Below are 15653 nucleotides of genomic sequence, written 5' to 3'. Positions count from 1 at the left end.
CGGCCCCCGACGGCTCCCGGGCTGCGGCCCGCCTAAGTCTTGCCTGCTTGCTGCTCCTGCTGCTGCTGACGCTGCCGGCCCGCGTAGACACGTCCTGGTGGTGAGTGTGACTCTCCGGGTTGGGAGGGTGAAGCTCTGGGTCGGAGAGGCCGGAGGCTGGGAGGAATACACAGCCCCGGCACCCGCAGCTCAGGAGAGCAGGTTGTCGGTTCCACCGAGTGAGACGTCCCGCAGGGCTGTCACTGAAGTTGCGGCGTGGCGGAGGTGGGGCGGCAGCGGGGAGATCGAGGAGCGCCACCGAGGAGGTGGGTGCAGAGTATTTGGAGCAAGGACGCCAGTGGTCGAGGCTTTCCAGAACCCCATATGCCGTGCCCATACTTCAGCTCAACCCTTTTAGGGCAAAAGCTACCTTCCGAATTTCGCTCAGGGTGGATTCAAGAAAGCAACCGCCTCTCTGGGGCCTTCGGTGACCGTCCAGCAGGAACCCCTGATCACCCATGGCCTCTGCCCTGGGAGGTGGATGGAGCAAGGACGCCAGTGGTCGAGGCTTTCCAGAACCCCATATGCCGTGCCCATACTTCAGCTCAACCCTTTTAGGGCAAAAGCTACCTTCCGAATTTCGCTCAGGGTGGATTCAAGAAAGCAACCGCCTCTCTGGGGCCTTCGGTGACCGTCCAGCAGGAACCCCTGATCACCCATGGCCGCTGCCCTGGGAGGTGGAAGGGGCTGCGCGCGGGTGGAGGAGCCTCTCGCTAGGCTACCCCTTCGGTCAGGTCGCGCAGCAAGGCTTCGGTGCGGCGGCGGCACCCAGCGCAAGGGTTAGAAGTGGAGCCCATTAACTCCCACAATTAAAATAAAACACTGGGCTTGCATCATTAGGCACTGCCTTCAGGCTCCATTTTAAGGACGTCAGTTCAAACCTTGCTATCTCCTTTCCGGCTTCCCTCTTTTCTTCCCCACATGTCTCTCCCCTCCGAGAACTAGGCGCCTCTGGCCCCCAAATATTGAGACCCTCCCCTTAGATTTCTTGCAGGCCTTACACTCCAGACACTTCACAAGAGGGCAGATGAGCCAAAAGGCATCACAAACCGACTAGATGTCTGTTCTTTCCTGAGTCCCCCTGCTCCCAGTCCCTGGATGGCACTCATCTTTCTCCTTCTGGGGGCAGGGCAGGGGGGGAGAGTTGGACTGAGAAAAGACTCAGTCTTCTCTTTCCTCTTCACCCCCGCCCCCCCAAGTGGTCTCTTGGACTGGGCTCCTGGCCCTCTCTACCCATGCAGTGCCCGCCTTCCTGTCTTCACTCTGCCCCCTCCCTAACCTTTCCTCCCTCCCCCGCCCCCCCACCTCAGTGTGGTCTCTTCTCCCCTTCCACCCTGTGGCTTTTCTCCTCAGGACTTGGAATCTTGGCTGGAAGGGTGAGGGGTACTGGCTGAGGGGCCAGCAAGCTTGGGCGGCAGATTCCTATCATTTCAAGATGCGTCTCTCACCACCACCCCCCACCCCGTTTTCCTGTTTCAGAAAAATCTCTTCTGGATTTTTTTTTTTTTCAAATCTCTGCAGTGTTGTGGAAGGCAAGGAGGGGGGTTCTGGATGGAGAAGGGAGGCCCATATCTTACATCTGGCTTGAAACATTCCTTTAGAAAGGGAAGAAGGGGGATGAGGAGAAAAGCCTTTCAGAGTTCTAAGTGAGCACAAAGCCATCCTTTACCTTCAGGGCTGTTTGACTGGGGACAAGCACCCTCAGTGGCCCAGCAGAGAAAGGATGAAGTGGCCACTGCACATCTTTATCCACCCAGATGGCCGTTTGCTTTTAGGGACTCGCAATGCCTTCCTTCCAGTTTGGGATGCTGTCTTGGGGACCATGTGGTGTTTAGTGAGGAGTGTCAAGTCAGTCTGGTAGTGTCAGCTTGCTGGAGGTGGTTCCCAAAGACCCATCTGGAGTTCTAGTCCCCATTTTGTCCCCGTGGCGACTGTCTCCGCCTTTTCCTTTCTGCCTCTACTACGTGCCCCCCACGTGGTTCATATTAAAGTTTTTGGAAAAAGTCCTGGGTGGGAAGCAGGCGGGTGAAGCAGAGGGATCCAGCAGTCCCTGTGCCGGGAGGGAGGCAGCAGCAGGCCAGGACGGGGAGTGAGTGCAGAGGGTAGTTCCACTCCTGGCCGCACACCTGCAGGGCCTTGGTGCCTGCCTCTGCGGGCATCACTTCTGGGATAAAGTGGAAAGCTGCTTTCTAAAGGCTGGTCAGACCCCCAAGGGGGTTCTCTCTCTTTCCCACAGGGAAACCCCAGCAAGACTGGTACAACCCCCAGAGGAGACGCTGTGGGCTGTGTGCATCCCTGTCCCACTCTGGAGCAGTCATCGCTCTCACCAGCAAACAGGCTGCTCTTCCTCACAGCCCTTCCCTTCTTTTCCAACCACTGCTCCCCTCTCCTCCTCTAACTAGAGGAGGAAGAGATGGTCTCTTCAGACTCTGTACCAAACAAGGAACAGGCTCCTGGCATGTGCTTCCCTGTTCCATTTTGCACAGGTTGGACATGTCATGGATTCACAAAGGGAGAGGAACAGAGTGGCATCATAACATTAGCAATATAGTTGCCACGTAATGAGCTGTTACTAAGCTCCAGACTCTGGCTAAACACTTTATGAACATCATCATCTTCAGTCCCCCCAATAATCCAGGTACTGTTATTATCCCCATTTCACATAAGAAGAAAGTGAGGAATAGGAGGGAATGGCATGAAACTCAAGTTCAACCCATTCTGAAGTCAGATCAGCCCACTCCTGGCTAAGCCTCCCTTGGAGTGAAGATGACCGTGGACGCTGGAGTTCACCTAGTTCTCCCCCGACTAGCTCTGATGGACAGAGCTGGCTATTATCACTTACTACTCCCAGAACCTCAGTTTCTTCACTTGTTAAATGGAGATCTCTCTCTTTCTCATAGGATTGTTGTATAGAAAAATGTTTCATAAACTGTAAGGTACCATATAAATGATGTATTAAGAGATTAAGGGAAGGTAATAGTTTTATCCCTGTGTTCAAAGCTTTATATGAGCTGGACTGAACCATGTGCACTAGGGACTATAAAAGAAAGGAAAAGAGTAAATAAAAAGAGGCTCCCTGACCTCATTAACAAGACACAAACAAAACATGTGCAAATATGCTGGCAATGTCCACAAGGAGTAACGCTATAATTGAAATGAAGTTTATGACTAGCTGGGGGGAGAAGAAAGTAGGGGATATATCAGAGCAGTTAGGTTTAGTCAACAAATAGTTATTGAGTACCTACTATGTGCCACACACTGTTCTAGGCACTGGGGGTATTGAAGTGAACAAAACAGACAAAAATCCCTGCCTTCGCGGAGCAGTGCACGCAGATCACCTGGGTGTTGGTAAGGTGCAGCCTCTGACTGGGGCCTGAGGCTCTGCTCTTCCAACAGATCCCCAGGCGATGTGAACGCTGCTGTTCTGGGGACCACACCTGGAGTAGCAGGGCCAGCATACAGAGTAGGATAGGAGTCACTCTGTCAAAGGGAGGGATGTAAATGGGTCAAAAACAGGTGAAGTAAACGTTCTGGGGCAGGAAGCTGGGAAGGAAGGGAAACTTCTGGATGGGTAAACAAAGCCAGAGGGTCAGGGGTATCTCACCAGTACCAGCCCATGAGCCGGGGATGCCTTCAACATCTCTTTGACCCTAACAGCTGAGCTGAGTGCTTGGCACACGGTAGGCATTTTGCAGGCATGTGCTGAGAAGGGGATGGGCTGGGGCTCGGGCTCAGTTTTATTGGAGGTCCCCATACCAACTACAAGGGGCTGACCGTGGTCAGCAGGCAAGCGCCTGCTCTGTAGAATCTTGAAGCAGCCACTTGGTGGGGTGAGGCGGGTAGTAGGAGAAACTTATTTATTCTTCCCATCTTAGATACTGAACAGATGTTCCCACATTCAGTGAGGATGTTAACAAGAAGGACCAGTGTGGGCTACAGCAGAATGGATTTAAGTCAGACCACAGGAAGGACTTTTTGCCAGAGTTTGGCCTGCCTCACTCCAGACTGTCTCATGAGGGCTGGATGACTGGTCTCCCATTCCCATCCAACCCCCCTCTTCCCAAGCCCCAGTAAAAAACAAACAAACACCCATTGCATAGGGCGATACTCCGGGCTGAACTGGGGAAGCAGAATGGTGGTGAGACAGGGACGAGCTCCAACTCCAACCGTCTTGAATCTCCAAACAAAGCACCGCAGCAGTGGGTGTAACTCCGGGCTGTGCGTCAGGCGGCCTTTTCCGGCCTGGCCCAGACCGGGTGTTTATTTTGTTTGTTCCTGGAAGCTGTTGCCCTGATGGACAGTGCTGGGGACGCTGATTCCATGGGATTTCTCAGTGTCTGGTCAGCCCTCTCACCCCTCCCCCGGGACAGATGGGCCCCATCAGCCATGCTGAGTTCCAGAAGAGGCATCAGCCTCCTTGTGTTTGTTTGAGTTGGTATCACCAGTGGTGATCCAGTCTATGGGTGAGGGCGGAGTGTGTGAACTGGGGGGAGGGGGTTCATAGAACCCAGGGCAGCCCAGCTTTTCCCCTTTACCTATTGGCCACCCGCCCTTCCCCTCACCCACTTCTAGGCCCATTTGGGGGGCTTTCCCAAACCACAGGCTCATTCACAGCCCACACCAAAATCTTTTCTGTTATAGCAGCAGAAAAGCAGGCCTCCCACCTGTTCAGAAAAGGGGAGGGAAGGCGTCCCTTGATGTGTTAGGACAGGAGAATGGTGAATTCCCAGCAAATCAAGGAAGGTATTGGAGAGATAGAAAGGGAGTAAGGAGTGGGTGGGTGGGTCAGATCTCATTTGGTGGCCTTGTGGGGAGAAAAAGTGATGATACACTCTGGTCTTCTCTCTGGGCTGGTGGTGGAGTCCGGGCTAAGAGTGTTTGAATGAAAAGATTGCCGGGAGAAATCTGAGAATGACTCTACCAACCCACCTATCTTTTAGTAGCCAAATGATCTTCTTATAATAGTTCATAAGGGGCAGATTGGGGACTGGAATATGGGGAGTGTCACCCTCTTGCTTTACCTTGGCCTTTGGCTTCCCACAGCAACAGCCCTCTGGCAATGCAGGACACCCTGCCCTATAAGTTGGGGAAGAGGATTTTGAAAGAATCAAGACTCAGAAGCTACAAAAGGCCATTGGCCTGGAAATAAAGAGTAAGGGGAAGAGAGCTGGGAGTGGGGTCTCCTCCCCAGATCTCGGCATTGGGAATGAGGATCTTAGCTGCATGGGTCTGACTAGGGCTATAAACATTACTCAGAGCTGCCCTTGATGTCTCTTCCCACTGGCCCCTCCCTGTCTCCATCCTTCTTCCCCCAAACCATGTCTTCATGGACCAGCCATGCAGGATGTGCCTCTTACATGTGGGAGTAAGAGTGTTATCTCAGACTCTCGTTTTGTTAGTTTATTTTTCCATGAGGCTCTTAATGTTTGTTAAATAAACAGGCAATGGGTTTATGTGACATGCCCACAGCTTTCTGTGTACGTGACACATGCCTGGCCTGCATTCTGGGAGTGTGTGTCACTTTGGCCTTTGGCAGGGGAACTGGCGATGCTGGGAGACCACTCAATTACTCTCTCTGCAACTGTAGAGCTATTTCTCTGGAGCTTGTGGGGACCGGTTCTATCCATCAGCCTCAGGGAATGTGGGCTGGGAAAGGGGAAGGCACCACTCCAGGGTCTGAATGCCAAGCCTTCCCTTCCTTAATCCTGTCCTGATGCAGAAAAAGGGCCGAATGCTCTGACAGGGCCATCTCCACCTTGCAGGTACATCGGGGCACTGGGGGCCCGAGTGATCTGTGACAATATCCCTGGTCTGGTGAGCCGGCAGCGGCAGCTGTGCCAGCGTTACCCAGACATCATGCGCTCGGTGGGCGAGGGTGCCCGAGAATGGATCCGAGAGTGTCAGCACCAGTTCCGCCACCACCGCTGGAACTGCACCACCCTGGACCGGGACCACACTGTCTTTGGCCGTGTCATGCTCAGAAGTAGGGGCCTCTTCCACCCTGCCCGGCTCTTCCTTCCCTTCCTGTGCTTGGGGTGGTGAGTGGGTCGGGTAGGCGGGATCCCCTCTCCCTCTCCTGCATACTTCTTCATCATCAGAGAAACAGTTGTGGGCAGAGCGCAGGATACAGTTGGGAACAGACCCTCAGTACTTTAGATATGTAGCCAGGGGTCCTTCCAGGTCCCAGTATTCTGGGATGACGGGACAAAGGAGCGGCATTCCATCTTTCTTCTTCCCTTTCCCGTCCCTCCCCAACCCCCAGCACTGTCAGGCTGAGGACTAGGTTCTTATCACACATTCACTCCCCTCACTCCAATACTCCCAACACTACAGTAATGGGAGCAAAGATAAACAGAAAGGTGATACATAAATATTTGGAGAGTCAGCAGCTTAGCCCCAGCTCAGCAATAAAGCTAAGCAGAGCTAGACAGTAAACTAGGAGAAAGGGAATGAGATGGGGACCCAAAGGTGTCAGAAGGACAAGAGAGATGGGTCATTGATCCAGGAGAGCAGAGAGGGAAGGAAACAGGCGCGGAAAGTAGCCTGTCACTTCAAATGGGCTGACCCCTGGGCCGGGGTGTCCCCTGTTGGGAACTGTCCAGCAGAGTGGGCCTGAACAGGCATGGACTGTGGACCGAGACAGGCTTAGCTGAGCCAGGACTGCACTCAGTGGGAGGGGGGGACACCCGCAACTTGGTCATGGATACATCCAAGGAGTTTGGAAGGAAGCAAGAGCCCAGGTCAGCCCAAGAGGTCAGATGTACAAAGAAGTGGCTGGAAAGTAGTGAAGGTTAGGGGAGGGATCAGGGCCATTTGAGTCAAGAGGGTACAGGGCTTGCTCTACGAAACGAAGAGATTTCAGTCGCAGTTCTGTGGGCCTCCTTGCTGAGACACACTCTCCGTTCCTCCCTCTAGGCAGCCGGGAGGCAGCGTTTGTATATGCCATCTCGTCAGCAGGGGTAGTTCATGCTATCACCCGCGCCTGTAGCCAGGGGGAACTGAGTGTGTGCAGTTGTGACCCCTATACCCGTGGCCGACACCATGATCAACGTGGGGACTTTGACTGGGGTGGCTGCAGTGACAACATACACTACGGCGTTCGCTTTGCCAAGGCCTTCGTGGATGCCAAGGAGAAGAGGCTCAAGGATGCCCGGGCCCTCATGAACTTACATAACAACCGCTGTGGTCGCACGGTCAGTATTCACGTCAGCATGTGCCTTCCTCTTTGCTGGGGGCGACCCTATGTATGATCACGGGATAAATGTGAAGGAGGAAGTGCTGACGGCTCTGGGTCACTTCCAAAAGACCCGACCCCTTGGGACAGGAGCAGTAAACACAGGGAGCTTGCGAATGCCGCAGTGCAGCCAGGTACACAAGGTCCTCACATAGGAGGAAAGCAGGGGGAGACGGAGAAAAGAAGGGAAGTTAACTCTTTAAGAAGGAAAAAGCTGCCTCCATAACGATTGAGGAGGAGAAGGACTTGTTCACTGCTCTCTGAGCACCTCCTCTGTGCCTGGTCCTTGCTGGAAAGTGACATGCCACAGAAGGAGAAGGCATGATACTCTGAACTCCAAAACACATGATGTGCCAGTGTCCTGTAATCGTAAACAGAGTCCTGTGGCCCTAAAGTTCCAATGGCCTGTCATAAAAAGGAGAGCACGGCTGGTCCAGGAAGTCTTCCTGGAAGGAGAGGTTCTTGCATTTGATCAGGAAGAATGGGTGGGATGGATGGGGAAAGACCGACCAATGGCTGCACTAGCTAGCCGGGACCAGGTCCTGCAGCCTGCAGAGCCCTCATGTTTTCAGTCCTAGGGGTGATTAAGTGCCCTGACTGGCTGCCTCTCCTTTACCTACCTCCCACCTCCCAGGCTGTACGGCGGTTTCTGAAGCTGGAGTGTAAGTGCCATGGCGTGAGTGGTTCCTGTACTCTGCGCACCTGCTGGCGTGCGCTCTCAGACTTCCGCCGCACAGGTGATTACCTGCGGCGGCGCTATGATGGGGCTGTGCAGGTGACAGCAACCCAGGATGGCGCCAACTTCACAGCAGCCCGCCAAGGCTATCGCCGTGCCACCCGGACCGACCTTGTCTACTTTGACAACTCCCCAGACTACTGTGTCTTGGACAAGGCTGCAGGTGGGTAGAGAAAGCAGTTGGGGAGGTGGGGGCATGGAGACCCAGTTCTTAGTGCCAGCACCCCTGGGTAGTCACGGTTTGTTCAGCCTCAGGAGTTAGGGAGGGGAGCTGAGGGAGGAATTAGTCTCCTCCTGATATGAAAAACCTCATAATGAGATTGATGATTTATGCCTCGGTCCGCCAGGCCCAGTGCTGCCCCAGCAGAGAGGAGAGGTCGCTCAGTTCCTTCAGGCCTGAGGTCTGTATGGTATACAGATGTGATAGATACTACTCAGTGAATGTTAAATAAGTCACCTGTTCTCAGCATCTCAGTACCGAGCAATGCATGGACCACACCGAAGCATAAGATGCAGCCCCAAGTCTTGGCTCTTTACAATCTAGCTAAGAAATGAGATATAACAGGTAGACAGATGCAACTGCAAAAGACAGACAACTGGAGAAAGCAAGAGGAGCTGAGCTGCAAATGTGGAATGTAAGCTGTTTCTTGAGGTGTGGGGATTATCTGGGTGCTAGAGGGGACAGGTGACATCGTCTACACAGAGCAGAATGGTGGGTGGTGCACGATCTGTTCCAGGAACAGAGAGCAGATTAATATCCCGAGTGGAGAGTTGGGGTGAAGGAGGTTAAAGGTAGAAGGACAGTTGGGATCAGACCATCAGTGGCCTTGAAAGGCTTATCCCATGGCTGCCATTGAACCGTCTAAAGGGGGGCTAGGAAGGCAAGGAAAGCGGAGGTTCCTGCCAGGCAAACCACTAGCAGGGAGCAGCAAACATCTGTGCCAGATATTGTGGAGGGATTGTTGGGGTGCTGGAAAGTGAAATGGTGTTACCCCAAAAGAATGTAAGTCACCATCTGGGCTCAGGTTTCGGGTTCAGATAGGTTAATCTAGGAACAATGCGCAATGCCACAGAACTGCTCTTCCCTGGGAACTGCCTTGGACTCCCAGGCTCTTCCCTGCAGACCCAACCATCAGACTCGGCTGAGGTGGGGTGGACTCAGAAGCCTCGGCTGTCTTTGGTACTGCTTTTCACCCATCACTGTCCTTACTGAGAGTCAAGTGGCTCAGAGCAAAACTGGCATAGACATAGAGCGGGGCTGGGTGTATTTCCTGCCCACGTAGTAACTGAGAGGACTACTTCCCAATGCTGGAAATCATTCCAGAACCTCTGAGGTGTAAGCCTATGCATACACCTAAAATGCACATTTGGGGAAGAATCTTTGGAGTTAGGATGAGTCATATGTATGTTGCTTTTTCTCAGAGGCATAAAGTTAAGGCTCATAAAACCCAAAGTGGGTTCTGGAATTCAAAGGGTCCAAGTCATCCCAGAGGGTAGAATTCCCTCCAGGGCAGTGCTGTGCAGCTGAACTTCTGTGATGATGGAAATGTTCTAGGACTAATACACTAGCCACTTAGCTACATGTGATGACTATTTTTTAAAAATATATTTTTATTGATTTCAGAGAGGAAGGGAGAAGGAAAGAGAGAGAGAAACATCAATGATGAGAGAATCATTGATCGGCTGCCTCCTGCATGCCCTACACTGGGGATTGAGTCCACAACCCAAGCATGTGCCCTGACCAGGGATTGAACCGTGACCTCCTGGTTCATAGGTTGACACTCAACCACTGAGCCACACCAACTGGGCCATGTGATGACTATTTTGAAATACAGCTAGTGTGCCCGAGGAACTAAGTTTTAAAATTTATTTAATTTTAATTCTTTTAACTCTAAATGAGCACATTTGGCTAGTGGCTACTACACCAGATAACTCAGCTACAGAGGGTAGGGGAGACTTCTGATGCCCAGGAAGGACTTAAGACCCAGCCCTTGCAGTTATGAGAGTAACATGCATTGGAGACCTAGCCAGCCCATGCCCCAAGCAGTGGTCTCTTGACATTTGGATTATATATTCCTAGCGTATAAAAAATTTGAGCATACACCTCCAATATATGGATAGTTACTTATAAACTACATCTATAAACTATAGTATACTAATATACATATTATACAAATATAATATGTATATTATAAACAATACAGAATCAATATTTTAAATTGATGAGGTAAAAAACAAAGATAGAGGTTCTTGTATTTTCTTCTCATATCCCAGTGGAATGTCAGACTGCTGCTATAGAAATCAGTTAATTGATTCCCCTTGTTGAACCCCCAGGCTAGTCAGTTTCCCATCTCTGGGAAAGGGCTAGAGGAGATATGCCTAGGGTCCATCCCACCCAGAATTCTTTGGCTTTATGGTCTGTTGGCAGGGTCTCCTGTGCTAATATCAGTGAGATTGAGGTCCTGAGCATCATCTGTGCAGAGGGAAAGCATCTCCCCTACCCTTCGAGAGTCCCCCCTGTAGGGTCTTTAGGAATTCCTTAGGGGTATGCTTCCAGCCAGTCATGCCAATCAGTTCACCTCCTCCGCTGAACAGAGATTGTAGATATAACACAACAATCCACTGAGTTAGATGCTATTATTATGCCTATTGTCGAGAAAAACAAAGCCCAGAGAGATTAACTAACTTGTAAATCACATAGCTAAAAAGTGGCTGAATGGGATTTAAACCTATACACTCTGATACCAGGCCCAGCTTTTAATGGCCATACTATACTACTTCCCTGTATAGTACAACTTAATAAAATATAAACTAAGGACCAAAATACTAACAAATAGTAGCTGGATCAGAGTTGTGGCAAGACTTCTTGGAAAAGATAAATTATAGGCTGTTATTTCTTTTAACTCCTTATTATGGGAAAATTCAAACATAAAAGAGAGGGCCTTTAGCCAGCTTTAACAATGATGAGCATTTTAAGGCTAGGCCTTGAAGGGGGTCTGGAGATGTGTGCTGGCAGGGAGGGCACAGCAGGTGAAGTCAGTGGTCTTGAGGTGGCCTTGCTGGTGGGAGGAAACGAGGCTGGTGTAGAGGGCCATGAGGAGATGATCATTTTGGCTAGTGGGTATATTTTCAGGAAAAGAGATTCTTTATGGTTTCCTCAGGAGGATGTGGGTAAGGGAACCCAGAGCAGCTGAAGTAAGAGGTACCTTGATTCATAATCATTCTCATATTCATTCTCATATTCATTCATTCTCATATTCTCTCTCTCTCTCTCTCTCTCTCTCTCTCTCTCTCTCTCTCTTCCCCAATCCAGGTTCCCTAGGCACTGCAGGCCGTGTCTGCAGCAAGACATCTAAAGGGACAGACGGCTGTGAAATCATGTGCTGTGGCCGAGGGTATGACACAACTCGAGTCACCCGTGTCACCCAGTGTGAGTGCAAATTCCACTGGTGCTGCGCCGTGCGGTGCAAGGAGTGCAGAAACACTGTGGACGTCCACACCTGCAAGGCCCCCAAGAAGGCAGAGTGGCTGGACCAGACCTGAACATGTCAATACCTCACTCATCCCTCCACTTCAAACCTCCTGACTCGAAAGCACAAGATCTTTGCATGCACACCTTCCACCACCCTCAACCCTGGGCTGCTACAGCTTCTATTTAAGGACTTGGAGAGTGATCCAGAGGGACTCTGGTGTCCTGGCTGGTTCCTTAGCCCTTGGAAGGAGTTGACAGGGGACGTAAGAAACTGAGCAGCTCTGACTCCCTGCTCTGGAGGCTAGAAGGGAGAGTGGAAGAGGTGTAGGTGTGATATGAGTTGCACTAAAGCATGTGGTCGAGGCTCGTGTCTTCTTTCCCTTGCACTGGCCTACGGACACTTCTGTGTGTACAAGAGGAAAGGTACCCGGAGAGCGCTTCCTTTCGCTCCTACCTGGCTGAGGGTAGATAGGACAGAGATGAAACCACTTATCTCTTCCCTAGGTCAGTTTGAGCAGACTGTCTGGTACCCTCCAAAAACCTCTTAGGCTACAACATTCTTTCATTATTGAGAGTTAGATGAGAGTTAGCCACAGTGGACAAGGTTCCATTCATATGCTCACGTGTTTCTAAACTGCTGTGTTTTGTAAGGGGAAATATTACATAACTATACAAACATCCATTCTTCCCATCTCTCTCTCCTTTTCAGCCTACATCAGACAGCACTACTCCCTGGGCTCACTTGCTGCCTGTTTAGATGAGTGGCAGGCAGTGATAGCCATGCCTAACAGATCATCAGAATACCCTGGAACATCCTGAGAAAGAGTGATTTAGTAAGCCTTGGGATTGTTTTTAAACTTCCCACGCATTATTCTTATGGTCAGCCACGTTGAAGAAACACTGAGAAAAAGGTATAGGACTTGTGGAGGCGGGAGAGGGCAGCAGTCCTGATCTCGAGGGTCCACAATAGGCCTCCGTGTATCGTAAGCAGATCGAGATCTCCAGTTTTGGCAATTTTTAGGAGAGGATCCTAGCCTTTGACGCTGGTAGTGGGATCCATGACTACGAGGGAAGGAGAGCTGGGGCTTGAAGCCAAAGTGCTGAGCATCTTAGAAAGCAGCCTTCCCCCACTGATTTTCTCCCCCCTCAGCAAGAACTTGTCTTTATGTAGCGACTCTCCACGTCCTGGCGATGATGACTGTTGTTCCTTCCATGTTTGGCTTCCGCAGGGGAGTTCCTTCTATGCTACTACCCGCTCCCTAAATCAGCTTGCGGTAGCTGAGTCTCCAGAGGCAAGCCAGAGGGTACGAAACGAAGTCTCCAAAACTGTGATGTCCTATTTTCATGTGATTTGAACGGTGGTTATCTCTTCCCACTGATATCTTAAAGGAGCAGAATACTGTAGAAATTTGTAGTTATGACAGACATGGGTTGGAATCACAGCTGTTTTTGATATTTTAAGCAAGAGACTCAAATTCTCTGAGCCTCTACCTTCTCATCTGTAAAGTGAGGGTATAAAACTCTCTCAGATACTGAGCATAATTACAGCTCCAAACTCTAGACAACAGACACTCTCACCAAAGCCGCTATCTGGTCTCGCCCATCATGACTTACTTCAGAGCCTTCACCTAAGGACAGTCAAGTACTGACAGCAGGCTGTGGATTCAGGGGCCTACCCGAGGAATTCTGAGTGTAGCCTCCCCCTCTCCCAAGTTCCTCTCCAACATCCCTTGGGGTCCTCACATGTTTGTGGAACAGCTTCACTCTGCACAGGCAGCAGAAGGAGCCATAGCTCTGGGATAGGGGGGCAGATTTATTTGGATGATAGGACTAATATTTGTGTAACCTGTGGAGACCTGTGTGGGAGAGTTTGGGGTGGTTTTTCTTTTGGCAAGGGGGTTTGCTCCGATTTCACATCCATTAACACAAAACATGAGCTAGTCAGGGCCCTTGTGGTCTGCGGTGAGGGGATGCCTGTGGAGAAATGGGACTGAGTGAGTCAGGCCAGGGGAATGTCTTCCTTGAAGAGTGGAGGCAACTGGATAACTGATGAGCCAATGGTGGGATGAGGGAGGGGGCACGGGAGGGAAGAGAAGAGTTCTGACATCTTGAGCTGGGATTAAGAGGAGGAAAGCCTCAGTGTAGTGAGAAGGTAAGAGGGTTACAGCCAGTCTGAACTCAATAATAGAGTTGAATAAATTTCTAAAAGGGTGCTGTCTTGTATGCTGGGCTGCTGGGAAGAGCATCCGGGCCCGGTTAACCCCTGCTCTCACAGAATATCCAGGTGACCACGTAAGTGATAGCATGGGCCTTCCATGGGACATCAACCTGAGTTAAATCAACTTGTCTCTATTATCTATCTGTTTTCCGTTCTTAGCCCAGGGAGGGAATGGGCCTCTTCTGACATTTAACACTGCTCTATGCTTTTCTCTGGCATCCAAATTCTGATTCATAAAGACCCACATTCTGCATTTTCTTATAATGGTTAGGCGAAGAGTGAGCTGTCCAGAGAGTGAGAGGTTTGAAAAGTGAGGCGGGTAGGGAGAGAAAAGAGGTCCACGTGAGCCCCACCACAGAGGTTATGTGGCTCCGAGAAGGAATGATGGCCAAGCCATTAATTATGCCTCTTATTCCTTAGCTTGCCTGTGCATTCCGATTGGCTTTAGACAACTGGCGTCTATTCTGTGCTATACAAACAGAAACTAATTTATTTGGAACAAGCAGCAAAATGAGAACTTTATTTGGTGTAGTCGGGGCTCCATGTCATTCTGCCACTACTTACTCCCTCGCTGCCTCCAATCTCCCCTCTCGCAGCCCTCCTATCCAACAGCGGTCTGTCCCTCAGACCAGCAGTCTCACAGCCCCTCTCCACTCTTTCCTATTGGTCCTCATTTCTTTTCACTTTTAATAGTTAGGTAAAAGGCGGGCAGAAAGTGCTATTTGGACACAAAGCTAACTTAAAAGAGGTTATCTCTATCCTTTAAGGAGCTTAGAATCTTTCAGGGAAGGCATGTGACTGCAGTGCCCCCGCTGCACGCCTGTAGCCAGTTTCTCTATGGAACAGTAAGGATGCCAGCCTTCACCGTGCCTTGGAGATAAGAGGCAACCTGTATTATTGCCAACCTTGAATGACAGCTCTAATCCATACTCTTCCTCAGAGATGCTGAAAAAATTCAATCAGAGATTTTAGACTATTTAAAAGAATGAAGTACTGCCTGGCCGTGAGGGTCTGTTTGTGAACAGTCCTGTAGGTCTGACTCATGACCGCTCACTGCCTCATTTCTCTTCCTCCCTGTAGCAGAGAGTAATTTCTTCTCCTTTCTCTCACCTCCCTCAGCAAGAACACCAACCGCTAAGTCCCTGCCAAATTCTCAGGCCCACTCCGGACATCAGCTTAATACAAGAGAGATTATTAGGATTTTTTCCCCCTCTGATTTTCTGAGGTTTTATTTAAATGCCCTCAGTGGTCATAGGGAGAAGCCCAAGTGAGGACACCGGGGAGAGTATGTTTCTCATCCCTGAGAGGCTCCTGCAACCCAATTACAGCACCAGAGAACAATGTGATGCATTCCTGGGCAGGTCGGTGGGACCCTGGGCGCCTGGGCCTTGTGGAGAGAGGTGCCAGACACAGAGCTCTCCGTAAGCAATCCTGCAGAGCCGCCCCCTGGGTGCAGAGATGAAATACGGGAGAGCTTCACATTACACAGAGACCCCAGCTCACACCTGGTTATTGATGGCCTCGGTGGAGGCCTCTGCCCCCACCCTCCACTTAGGGGCTGCCTGCTACTAAGGGGGCTGGGCATCTTTGAAGCAATGTTGGAAAACAAGAGATGCTTCCTTTTCACGCTTTGCCCTCCCAGTGTGCACACGACCAGGAGGATACACATACATATGAGGTGCACATATACGGGCATACATATACAGATATGAACATACACATAGCTTCTCTCATTCTAGTCATCCTCCCCTTTCCCAGAAGCAAAAAATAAAAAAGCAACTAGATTTCAATCAAATTCTCCAAAACTCATACCAACAGCCGAGGTTCAGCTATAACCAAAGAATATTAAAAAGTTACATTATCAACATGCAGGCAGCTGTTTAGTTTGGGGACCAGTTGTCACCTGGGAATGGGAGGAGAAGGAGCCAGAAAGGGATGGACAGTGGACAATTAG

General features: G+C 50.6%; 2 protein-coding genes across 11 annotated transcripts in view; one reads left to right on the top strand and one right to left on the bottom strand.

The window, feature by feature from the left end:
• Positions 1-12318, top strand: part of WNT2B (wingless-type MMTV integration site family, member 2B) — a 14558-nt gene extending 2240 nt beyond the window's left edge. The window contains exons 1-6 of one of the 3 annotated variants that reach the window (XM_014534597.1): positions 37-100; positions 5083-5191; positions 5802-6022; positions 6955-7232; positions 7908-8172; positions 11323-12318. In XM_014534597.1, coding sequence (XP_014390083.1) covers positions 5896-6022; positions 6955-7232; positions 7908-8172; positions 11323-11552 — 900 coding nt within the window. In that variant the 5' untranslated portion in view covers positions 37-100; positions 5083-5191; positions 5802-5895 and the 3' untranslated portion in view covers positions 11553-12318. Of the gene's footprint in view, positions 1-6; positions 101-5082; positions 5192-5801; positions 6023-6954; positions 7233-7907; positions 8173-11322 lie in introns of those variants that run through there. The other 2 variants (XM_014534596.1, XM_014534599.1) reach the window with 2 other exon arrangements.
• ST7L (suppression of tumorigenicity 7 like) overlaps positions 1-15653 on the bottom strand; it is a 136289-nt gene that overhangs the window by 54255 nt on the left and 66381 nt on the right. The gene's annotated exons all lie outside the window — the stretch shown is intronic.

The sequence above is a fragment of the Myotis brandtii genome, unplaced genomic scaffold (assembly GCF_000412655.1).
Source record: "Myotis brandtii unplaced genomic scaffold, ASM41265v1 scaffold131, whole genome shotgun sequence".
In the NCBI taxonomy this organism is placed as follows: domain Eukaryota; kingdom Metazoa; phylum Chordata; class Mammalia; order Chiroptera; family Vespertilionidae; genus Myotis; species Myotis brandtii.
This window is presented reverse-complemented; position numbering and strand designations above follow the sequence as displayed.